Below are 12,003 nucleotides of genomic sequence, written 5' to 3'. Positions count from 1 at the left end.
CTTAACTCACAATTAAAGTGATGTCCTTCAGATACAGCTGACAGAATCTCTGGTGCAGAGCGTGGTGCCTGCCTTTGGACAAATTCACATCAAGCAGATATATCTCAAGACAGGACTGCTGACAGACTTAATTCCTTTCTCCCTTTTCTCTTTGAGCTCAAATATCTCTCACCCCACAGATAGTGACTTCTGGGGCTACTTCAACATTCCTTTCTGATAAACTCCACTTTGAAACAACTAGGACACTCCATATAGCAAAAGTATAGCATGAGTTAATACATTTTGTGATGGAAGAGGGTTTTCTATTTGATGTCTGCTGGCATTTTTCTTACTTTAAATGTTTTACTATGTTAATAATGAATTTTATAAAGTCATACCTTCTGAGATATGAATGATAAATCTTTGATTATTTAATCCTCACTTCAGTGGGGAGTGATATTTTTATTATTATTTTTCCTAAAAGGATAAAATATATATATATTCCTTAACCTGAAGAATATTTGGGGACAAACAAAGCTAATTTTAAGGCTCAGGCTGGACTCCATCACCTTCAGCGCCGCTGCCCTGAGCTGATACAGAATTGCACTGAACAAAAGATCTACTTTATGATTTAAAACATGAAAAAAGTGTGCCTCATCCTCATGAATCCTAAAGGACACACCCCTGCACCCATAGATCACTTTCTTCCTTCAATATGGGCATCTCGGATTCATTAGCATGAAGGCAGCTCTCAAAGGTGAATGGCTATTTGAATTTCCTATATGAGGTAACAACATCCTTCTCAAGCTGAGGTTACAGACTGAATGCAGCATTAGAGGTACAGGAGACCCTGTACAGCTGTGCAGGACCACCATCCCACGTGGCTGAACATGCTTGCTGCCCTCGAGGAAGGGGCCAGGTTCCTTTCTCCTCTCAGCCAAACACACACCTGAATGCAGTTAATATTGTTCAGCTCTTCCATTCATCTCCTGTCTGTTTTGTGGGGATTTTTTGGCTCTCAGAGGAATGGAATTTTATGAAATAAAGATCTAAGGGGGAGTGTGACAAACCTCATGGCCCATGTGAGAGGTTGTTTTGCCTCTAGACCAAAGGGGAGGAGACCTGATCCCGCTCCCGTGCTAGATAAGCAGATATCCTGCAGGCAAGCAAAGCTGGCAACAGGCTGAATTCATGGTGAGAGTTGAAAAGCTTGTTTTTCTGTATGCACAACAAACCAGAAATGTTGACAGAAAAGCAAAAGAACATCTGCTCATGCTGATCTATGAATGCTTTCCCTGGCTCCATTAACCTTCCTTCTTTTTCTCTGGGTTGCTTTTTTTTTTCCCCCTAAACTGAAAATTATCATTTTAAATGTTCAAGGCTTTCATTTCTCTATTAATCAAATTAAATCTCCTTAGCCACAGTTAAAATACCGTGTGAGGTGCTTCGACCAAAGATCATTTGCCTTGCAATTAGAACTCATTTTTAATACAATGGGGGGTGGGGGGGAAAGAGAGAACCACAGCTTTAGAATCGATATCGCTATAAATTATATGGAAAAGGAAACAGCAGCATCCTAGCTTGAAACAACAGATTTATTATCCAAGTGGGTAGTATTGTATCGACAGAGTACATAAGTTTTATAAAGAAAGAGAGAAGGAGATGCACAGAGAGAAATCAATGTTAACATGGGCTCACTGTTGCTTTAAATGCTGCATTTGTGGTAACTAATTTTCACTTATTATTTTAAATTGCAAAATGTCACACTGAAAAATGGTTAGAGGCTTAAAAAAAAATCCTGTCTGCAGTATCTTCTAAGGCAAAACTCCACTGTTTTTAATGAAAAATGCCTGCAAAAGGATTGTTCCGTTTCGCGTCCTGTATTAAATCCTGGTTAAGAAGGGTTACTAAAGGATCTCCTCCACTCCTGTGTTTTGAACAGAATCGTAGTTAAGGTTTCAGTGAAATTATTTGCATCGTTTTTCATTCACACCTACTCGATAGGGTGAGCAGAGCTGTTCTTTCTGAAAGCAGTAAATATTTTTAATTCATCATATCTCCTTCCACAAGCAGGATTTCCTTGTGGTTGCTTACATATGCTACACACACAAAAAAAAAAAAAAACCACTGTTACTGTTTGACCAGAGGATTTCTTGTTAGATTTCCACTGCTTTCAGCATGCAGTCTGCCGTGCCATCATCTCAGTGAAAAGCAGAGGGGAAATTTTTGCCCATTGTTGAGTAGAGAATTTGCAGTTAGGGCCTGATCCGGAGCCCAGGGTACTGGGTGTGTCTTCTCCTGTTGAAGCTCCAGTGAAAGTGGGAGTCAGCCTGGATGGTTGACCTGTCTCAAAACGCATCATTGTGCTAAAAAAAAAGGGTGATTACATGCAGATTATCTGGATTTCTAGAGTCTCTTGTCTGATTTGCAACCAAACCAGTTTGGTAGAGCAACCTCAGCAGAATTTCCAGCATTTTTTGTCTATTTTCTTTATAAGATTTACTGTGTCATCCAGACCCTCAGCAGAGAAAGGGGAGGGGGAAAATATTTTCACTAGTGGATTACCAGGTTTAATGAGCCTAATATTTTCATTTGAATACCTGTGGGTCTATAGTGAGCTGAATCTCTCAGGGAATGAGTCACAATAGGTCCTACTCAAAGCCGATGCATGTGTGAGGTCAGGTGCAAGTCTCTGCTAATGCTCAAATCTTTCAGTTGTGAAAGAAGTGGATAATGTCTCTTTACATGGATTTAAGTTCTGGGGAAACATACATGTTCCTAAGGCTGAAGGCATTAAAGGCATTGCATATTTGCTGTTCAGTGGAAGCTGAAATGCGTTATCAGGGGTAGGTCTTCACACACCCTCTTATTTTCATGATCATTGCCTTGCCTCCTAGCATTGTCAGAAAGACTGGGGGGGGGGGGGGGAGACACGGAAATAAAAGGAAGGTAAAAAGGTTCTGCCTGTCTGCAATGCTCACTTCCATATCTGAACATATTGTTCATGCCAATATTGATTGCTGGAAAGTGTTTCTCCAAGATAACATTTTTACATAGTGAAGTGTGTGCAGCTCTTCAATCGCTCACCTCATCCGGGATCACCTTTCAGTTTCTAGAGAGTGGTTTGTTTGGGGTTTTTACTTTCTTTTTCTTCCCAGGACAGCATGAGGAACAGAACACTACTCCAACCAATGCATTTTGGTTTGACCCATCTGTCTCTCATCCATGCATGGATGTTAAATCCACTGATACCACAAAGCAGTGCTGCAGGGGTACTATTTCTCACAAAATAGACTAGTCTGGGACTAGTGGGAATAGACTAATCCAAAGGTTAGTTCAGCTCTTTTGCTGGGGACTAGTGAGAATTTTTTACAGACACACCAAGAAAATAAACTGGGGTTTAGATGGCATTTCCATTGCAACTGATGCTTTGCACAGGAGTTAGTTGAGGAAGTAGACCCACAGCAAAAGCTTTGCTTTGCTGGTACAGAGGAGTTTCAATTAAAACTGCAGAAATACCCACCACGGTGGCTTAGCTCCTTCCATAATCTTCACTTTCTCATGAAGGCAGTGAAAAGTCTGGACAAATGGTTATTTTCTGAGGCTCCTCCAACGTTCTACCCCGGATCTGTCCCCAGATGGAGTTTGTGGTTTACACAAATGTGCTTTGAACCTGAAGGCTTAGTGGTGTACAGTGAAGAAGAGATACCTACTACCCACTATCCTGGGATTCCACTGTCAGCCTCATCCTCACACCCATCTTTTCATTACTTAACGAACCTGCTCTCCTGTGTTTTCTCTGCTCTTCATTCCATGTCACTGAGGCTGAGTGGCTACTGAAGATGAGAGGGTACAAGGGGTGTGAAGAGGGAAGCTTCTGCCTTTGGTCTCAGCCTGACGGGGAATGATGAAAACCACATGGGCTATGAAATAGTCCAGTCCAACTTTCTGTTTACTGAGCTCCCTACAAACGTCAACATCTGTCACCGAATTACCCCTAAAAGGGGCACCCCCTTGCTACAGAACCCCGATGGCAGGTCCCATCCCTCTTGCCCAGCACCGGCTGGAGCGGAGGGGTGTTGACAGAGGAAAAGGGAGGTTATCCGGGATTTGATGATGGCTGTATCAGTAGACAAAGGAGATCAGAAGCGATAACCCTGGCTCAGGGCTGCAATGCCACCACAGACGCGGCCAGCCGACCCGCAACCTCTCTCCCCTCATCTCGCAGCCAACCTGCAGCGCTTGGGGTCCTCGGGAGGCAGCCCGGGCTGAGCTCGGTGTCTGCCCTCCCTGCAGCCGGGGCCCCTGCGGGGCAGCCCGCAGAACTGGGTTCAGAGGAGTGCAGCCACCGGGCACCGCGCCCCCGCCTCACCGGACTAGGCGCGGAACAGTGCGGAGAGCAGCCCGGAGGCCGCAGCCCCACTTTGCAGTTTTTACTATGCACACAACGAATTTTCCTCGTATTACTCATTTCCCAATGATCAGACACGAAGACAGCTGCGAATGCAATCGATTGCTATAAAATGCGTTAGCGCAGCGCTCAATCAAAGTAGATATTTCCTTGGATTTATTTCCCTCTTTTATTTTAAAATAATCGATAGCATATTACTGTTGCGTTTCAGCTCTTTCTTTTTTTTTTTTCTTTTTTTTTTTTTCCCTTTTTTTTTTTTTTTTCTTCCATGGCAGAGGGGGCCCCCTCCGAGGTACAGCACGACGTAGACTAGAATTAGAAAACGTATCAATACTTATGAGCAAAACCAAGCGTACAGAATGCAAAGAGCAACCTCTGCGCAACACCGGGAAGCAGGGCGTGAGGGTCCCCAGATCCCGATTGCTCGGATAATTCCTGCAACTGTTGCAAGCGAAACGCTCCATGAGTCCCTGCATTTTCCTAATCCCTCTGCTTCCCACTGGCTACACCACATCTCAGACCCATGTGAACATAGGCAAAAAGAGTTATGTCTGAGATGGGTTTCGGGTCCTCTCGCCTTCCCTCTTTTGAGCTTCTCTTTGATTTGTGGGGTTTTTTTTTCCCTTTTTGTTACTTGTACTTTCATGGACAGGGAGAATTTTTGCAATACGTCGAGTTCATATTTATAAACTGAGCAGTGGAAAAGTCGTGAGCTGGATCTTGGTTTCCCCGTGATCGAAGTTCATCTTTATTTGGCCACATTTTAATACTAAACGATACTTCCGATCTAACTTTACAAGATAGACATTTTCAAGGGAAGTCGATCGGAAAGCAAAAATAATTGCAAGAGTAGCTGAAACATTCTCCTTGTGGAACAAATGCTTAAAATATGTCACTGCCCCGTAAAAAAAATTAGTGCGGAAGCATTTTTCCGCGCCAATTTCTGCTCGTGTTATTGAAATGTGTAAATCTTTTGAAGTTTTATGGCAAAGAGGACTCTTCGCATGGTCAAAATCAACAAAGTTTTCCCCTAGATTCTTAGGCACGAGGGAACACTTCGTTTCCCCAGAGCTCACATTTATTTCAATGGTCTTTCTGAGCTTGCAGCCAGGGTTAACCTGTAATATTTTATGGCACATAAACCATAAAAGAATGATTGTTAACAGTGAAAGTCGGCCAAGTGACATGCCTGGGGAAAAAAAATGCTTGACTTGGAAAGGGAGAAAGAGAGGGGGGAGAAAAATAAGAGAGAGAGGGTGAAAAGGGGAAAGATAGAGAAACAAGTGAGAAAAAGAAAGAAGAAAATAAGGAAATGCTTTGGTTTGGCTTAAGATATGATGCTGCTATTTAATAATATATTATTGATTTATTCGTGTGTTCACCAATTTACTGCGATCTCACAGAACTAGTTGCTAAAAGAAAACAAACACGAGATGCCACTCCCAAACTTGCGCGGGTATGCATTCCAATACGATCATTTTCCCCAAAAGGGCTACAGCCCCTCAGCTCTCCGCCGGGCCCCGCTGTGCAGCTGTCAGGGAGCGGCCTCCCCTGGGTGTCTTACCCAGGGCCCCCCAGGTTCTTCCGCGACGGCCCCGAGACCCGGCCCAGCCCAGAGCCTTCCCGGGTCCCGGCCGGTAGCTCATCGCCTTGCGGGCCTGGGGTCCCGGCAATGCCGAAGTGAGAGCGGGGTAGCTCTGAGAAGCAATTTGCTGCTGCAGAGCCGCTCGAGTCTATAGCCTAAACGTGAGCTGTCATGAAAGAAGTGCTAATAAATCCTATTGAGCATGCATTTATTCACTGATTGCGTGAACTCTGGCCTTTGAAGAGTCCCTGCAATTAGCAACGACGTTCATCGCGTCTTGCCCAGATTTCTCTCTAGTCTTTTCTCATGAAGGATGTAGCAGAGGGTACAGCCCTGCTGCTACGCCAGCACCTCCAGCTGTAGAGCGCGTCTCCAGCCGCTCCGGGCCATCCCGCATCGCTGAAAGCCCCAAGCATCCTTCCCTTTCCCCCGCACACTCCCTTAGAAATGCCGGATCCCTTGCGAGAGGGTTCGTTCCCTTCACTCCCGGTACCTCTCGCCGGGGCTACCCGCCTTTACAGTGGCTTCGGATGGTAGCGCGGTTGTGGGGGAGATCCTGGAGTTTTGATGTCTCCGCGAAACAGAGGAAAGCGATTAAGATTTAGTAAAAACTGATGGGCAAAAATGAGAGTAAAGTTGCCGATGCTGGGGAGACAGCGAGAGGGAGAGAGGGAGAAGGATGACTCTGTAATTGTTGCCTTTACCAAGGCTGTGAGATTAACCACTGGGACTTATTCTAAAGCGACCCATCACCGAATTCATTTCTGTTTGAACTTTCGGTGAACCTGAGATTAAAGAGGGGAGAGCAGCTAAGCAGTTTGTTGTTAGCTGCCTTTTCAACAGCCCTTTCAGACTGAGTAAATATTGATCGGTTTCAATCTGATTGCCCCAGAGGAAAACACCAAAGCATCTCAATAGCCTCCAAAAGTAAACTTTAAAGGTGAACAGCAGAAATGGCCTTAAGTATGATAGGAAGATGCTGAACTCGGTTTGACATTTGGACGCGGTTTGGGTTGTGGGGTTTTTTTTTGGGGGGGGGGGGGAAGAGGTGTTTCTTCATGCTTTCCTCTTGAGAATCTAGCCAGAAAAATCAAAACAACTTTTACAAAGTGTAGAAACAACAGAATTTCTGCGAGATGAAGGCCAAATTAGTGTCTCAGTCGGACCAAAGCAGTCTGTGATTTTTATTTCAATTTTTTGCCACTTTTTAATGTAGAAACTCTAAGCTAAGGGGTTTCTTTTATCTTCACCACAGCCCTTGACCCGAAAAGCTGATCGTGTCGAAATTATAACAACGGCAACAGAATAACCCAGGATCGGGAGGTTTGCAGTGTCTTTAGTGTCTTTGCTAGAAATCGATCACGGCCTCGCGGGGAGAAGGGAAGGAAGGAAAAAAAAAAATAAAGGGGAAAAAAAAAGATTTTGGTTTGGAAGGAGACGGCATTCTTTGCCGATGAATCGCTCACCGCAGACTGACGCACTGACAAGTTGTCTTGTCTCTCGCATTTAGGCTATAATTTATGGCCACTCTTTCTAACACATTAAGTCAGCACCGGGGGAGCCGGGTTGCGGATCCGGATTTCAGCAATGTTTAGATCCAGATTTCGATATTGAAATGCCCTCATTGGCATGCAAATGCCACTTTAACACATCCAAGTCTCTGGAAGAAGGCCATCTGTTTTGCTTTGTGGCTTTACACTAATAAACAAAAGGTAAAGTATATGGCAGGCGGGAAAATGAAAGAAATAGAGGCATCGGCGGGAGCCTTTGGAGACAGCCCTGTTCCCTTGCAGATAGCTTGGCTCTTGATATGGCCGCCGAGCCTTGCAAATCAGGGCTTGTCTCTTTTGACACCAAAGTGAAGAATATTTCGTTGATTCTCTGCGGATCCCGCAAAGTAAAGCCTGACGTGGGCAGCCCAGCCACGGGAGAAGCCCAGGAGTGCTCCCCCGCAGCTAGACTGGGTGAAGGAGATGTTACGCATGTTTGTTCTGAAATTTAAGAGGCACCAGTGACTTAAGACACCTCCATCCAGCTGATCATGTATCTGCCCCGTCCTGCCACCTGGTTTCTACACACACAAACACGCCATGTTCGTTTGATCCATCTTCTAAATCTTGAGATATTTGCCTGTCACAACGTGCTCTTCTTCGCGATAAAGAAAGAAAGAAAGAAGAAAGGAAGAAAGGAAGAAAGGAAGAAAGGAAGAAAGGAAGAAAGGAAGAAAGGAAGAAAGAAAGAAAGAAAGAAAGAAAGAAAGAAAGAAAGAAAGAAAGAAAGAAAGAAAGAAAGAAAGAAAGAAAGAAAGAAAGAAAGAAAGAAAGAAAGAAAGAAAGAAAGAAAGAAAGAAAGAAAGAAAGAAAGAAAGAAAGAAAGAAAGAAAGAAAGAAAGAAAGAAAGAAAGAAAGAAAGAAAGAAAGAAAGAAAGAAAGAAAGAAAGAAAGAAAGAAAGAAAGAAAGAAAGAAAGAAAGAAAGAAAGAAAGAAAGAAAGAAAGAAAGAAAGAAAGAAAGAAAGAAAGAAAGAAAGAAAGAAAGAAAGAAAGAAAGAAGAAAGGAAGAAAGGAAGAAAAGAAAATAAAAAAATAAAGGAAGAAGAAAAAAACAAACACCAAAGGTGGTGGTAGTGGTGAATGGGCTGGGGTTAACGCTAGTAAGCACACTACCAAGAGTCTGGGAGCCATCTCCCAGCTGCTGGCACCCATCAGCCGCTGGAGATGGCAGCCTGGAGTGGGTTGAGGGACAGAAGCTGGACCATCTTAGTGCCGGGCTGATTAAACGTGCAGAGATTGTTGAGGGGCCTGGGATGTGAGGAAAGACTGGCTGAAGACAGTTTCTGCTTTTGGAGGGTGCTCTGTTTATTTAAGTGTCAGTATCTACCCCGAGGTGAAAAGGTTAGCACTTGACCCAGGAAGTTCTCGTGTTTGTGCTTCAGAAATAGATCAGGATCATAAATTCCTCCCAGTTATGGAGGACTGAGAGAAGTGCCTTGTGTCTTCTAAAAATAATATTAATTGAGCATAGGAAAAGGAAGAAGCTTTGTGTTGAGTCAGGCTGGGCAACCGGAGCTCTGACCCCAGCAAACAACGCATGAAGAGTAATGTTGGGAGACTCTTCCTCCCTTTCCCCCCTGCAAAGGCACCAGCAGTAGAAACTAAGGGAAACCAAGCTACTGAGCCCAACCTGTGACTCAGCGCTGACGTCACGCAGCAGTAGGCAGAGGAGGGCTACATGAATGTGGGATATATTTATTACAGACATTGTAAGGACCCGTAAATCCTGCCCTGGCTTCCATCACCAGCGGAATCCCAGAGCCTTTCATGATTGTACAGAAAATCAGGAGGACATTTCGCTCACACACGACAACTGATAGAACTCAGTGTACCTGCAGTACAGAAAGCACGGAGTGTCATGCAATGGTCCGGACACCAACCACAGAAATTATACATTCATTTGGCCATTCGTCACATTCGCGAGTAGGTTGAAAAGACATCGAGTCTAAAGGAAGTTTAATAATATGAAAATAGGAAGAGATGAGGTCTTTTGATGGTTATACTCTTCTGCTGAGTATAATCCAGCACAGCTTTTGGGAGGGGGAGGGAAAGGGGGTGTAGAGCACACCGGGTAAGGTTTACAAAACCTAGTGCAATTGAAGCCTTGTTTGTCACATTTAAAGAAATAGCGCCAGTTATTTATTTTTACCTTTGAGGTATCTGCTTGATCTTAAGATATTTGCATGATACATCAACTTTACCAATATAAAACTGGATCCACTTTGGCGAATTGCGCTCACCCTGCTTAACCAGATAATCGAAACATCATTTCTAGAAAATTCTGTAAAAAGATAAATCTCTCGGACAAAGTATTTACAAGCAACAAATTCATAGACAGGAACAAAGAATACATTAAATTAAGGGGGTGAAAGTCCTATAGGTCGTGTAAACACTGGCAATAGTGCATCTCTTCGTGAGGTTATGTACCCTAGATGACTTGTGTTTCACTCAGGGATACTCAGAGGAGCGTCCTTGCAGCGGAGGAGGGAGACCCTTACACTTGTGCCAACACAGCTGCTCCAGCAAAATTTTTTTTGGGGGGAGAGGGAGAGTGGGCGCGCAAAAGAGTCCCCTGGCAGCAAGGTGCCGGGACCCAGCGGCTGAGAGGCTAGCGGGCGCAGAGCCGGAACTCCCGAGAAGTGGGGAGACGGGACGCCGGAGTGCTGGGACCTCTCGGGGACCGACCCAGGGACCAGTATAACCGCGGAGAACGGATGCGAGCTGTGCTGGCGGGAGCATCGCGATGGGCGGACGTAGGGAGGGCCGGGGCTCAGTTCGGGGCAGCGAGGGTGTCCGACGTGGAGGATGCGGGCGAGGCGCTGCAGGGCGACGAGCAGGACTTCTCCGAGGAGTCCTCTGCCTTCTCCTCGCAGCTCGTAGGGGTGGAGGGGGAAATAGGCAGAAGTCCCTCTTTCTCCCGTTTCTTTTGCTTCATCCGCCGGTTCTGGAACCAGATCTTCACCTGTGTCTCGTTGAGCTGGAGGGAGGCAGCGATTTCCACCCTTCTGGCTCTGGTCAGGTACTTGTTGAAATGAAACTCCTTCTCTAGTTCGGTGAGCTGCTTGGTGGTGAAGTTAGTTCTGACAGTATTGGGCTGTCCCACGAAGCCGTACTCGCCAACCTTGCCTGCAAGGGGGCATGCAGAGGTAAGTAAGCGCAAATGATTTATAGGCGACGTAATCAATATGTTCACACCCGCGAAGCGATAGTGAGCAAGAACTTCTTAGGATAAGAGGGAAGCCCCAGCAGAGTGAATGATGGAGTGCGAGGTGCTAAACCGGAGTCAGCCTCTAGTGTCAGAGGAAACTTGATAAGTGGTTTATGAATTACAAGAAATATGACTGCGGGAGAGGCGAAGAGGGGGAGTTCGGAATACGCGGCGCTGGTTTCAAGTGCTGCGGCAGAAGGCTTGCGGCCGCTGCCAGAGGTGCGGGCCGCCCGACCTGACCAGCACCCTGAGGGGCACCGCGCCGCTGCCCCCTCGCCCGCTGCAGAGAGAGAGAGGGAGGAGCGGCCCCCGCTCTGGCCCCCGCGCCGGCCACTGACCTGTTTTGGGTGGGTTTCTTTTCACTTTCATCCAGTCAAAGGTTTGCGCCGCCGGCGAGGTCTCAGCGGAGGGAGAGCGGGCGTTTTCCCGGTGGCTGGCGTGGAGGGGAGACAGGGCATGGTTATAGGTGCTCAGGGGCAGGTTCTGCTGCTCCTGCCCGTAGTGGGGAGGCACGTACTGAGCAGGACCCCCCGCGTAGCCCTGGTGCGGGTGCTGAGCAGCGGCGGAGGAAGAGATGCTTCCCGAGTACACGGCGGGGGCGCAGGGGGGGAAGCCCCCGCCCAGCTCCGCGTCCTGCCCGAGTGGGTAGGGGCTGTACGCCGCTCCGAAGCCTTGCGCGCCGTAGGTCGGGCCGCAGCCAGGGTGCGCGTAGGACACCCCCAGGCCGCCGTGGTGCTGGTAGGTGGCAGGCTGGGCCGGGGGATGGTGATGGTGGCGGTGGGGGCTAATAGGCACCCCGCGGCCCCCGAGGAAGCGGTCCTCTCCGCTGCAGCTGCCGGCGCTGACGGCGCAGGGCTGAAAAGTTGTAATCCCGTGCTCTGGGTGGTAGGCGCGGGCGGCGCAGCCCCCCGCCTCGCCGCCGAGAACGGGGTACTCGAGGAAGGAGCTCATCCTCGCCGCGTCCCTCTGTCACGCCGCCACCGGGTCTTCAGCGTCCGGCGGGGCCGCGCCAACTTTCCCACTTCCTCCATGGGGCCGGCAGGAAAATGACACGAAGGTGCAGGCAGCGGGCAGGCACGTGGGGGGCGGCAGCCAATGGCTGTGGCGCCTGCGGGACTTTCCCGGCTCCTGCCGATGATAGATAGATCGTCGCGTCGGGGGCATTTAAACGCCGAGCGCTCCGACGGCGTGGCACGGCAAGGCGCTGTACCGTGGGGCAGGGCAGCGGCGGCCCCCCGTGGGGGCAAGGGGGGACGGGCCAGGCTGTCG

General features: G+C 47.5%; 1 protein-coding gene across 1 annotated transcript; it reads right to left on the bottom strand.

Moving 5' to 3' along the window:
* Positions 1–9,209: 9,209 nt before the first annotated feature.
* Positions 9,210–11,867, bottom strand: HOXA1 (homeobox A1). The gene is made up of 2 exons (XM_068152395.1): positions 11,073–11,867; positions 9,210–10,652 (listed from the first exon to the last, which is right to left on the bottom strand). The coding sequence occupies exons 1-2, from the start codon at positions 11,683–11,685 to the stop codon at positions 10,297–10,299; spliced, it is 969 nt and encodes a 322-aa protein (XP_068008496.1). The 5' UTR covers positions 11,686–11,867; the 3' UTR covers positions 9,210–10,296.
* Positions 11,868–12,003: the final 136 nt, after the last annotated feature.

This window comes from Melanerpes formicivorus, unplaced genomic scaffold, assembly GCF_026170545.1.
Source record: "Melanerpes formicivorus ecotype bairdi unplaced genomic scaffold, bMelFor1.0.p_v2 SCAF_23, whole genome shotgun sequence".
In the NCBI taxonomy this organism is placed as follows: domain Eukaryota; kingdom Metazoa; phylum Chordata; class Aves; order Piciformes; family Picidae; genus Melanerpes; species Melanerpes formicivorus.
Note: the sequence above shows the minus strand (reverse complement) of the source record. Positions and strands in the feature narration are given on the sequence as shown.

What these genes read in the sequence shown, in the direction of transcription:
- HOXA1 (XM_068152395.1), bottom strand. Translation starts at nt 11,685, where the DNA reads ATGAGCTCCTTCCTCGAGTACCCCGTTCTCGGCGGCGAGGCGGGGGGC. An exon ending in AAGAAACCCACCCAAAACAG is followed by an intron (nt 10,653 to 11,072) that starts GTCAGTGGCCGG and finishes GCCCCCTTGCAG; the next exon opens with GCAAGGTTGGCGAGTACGGC.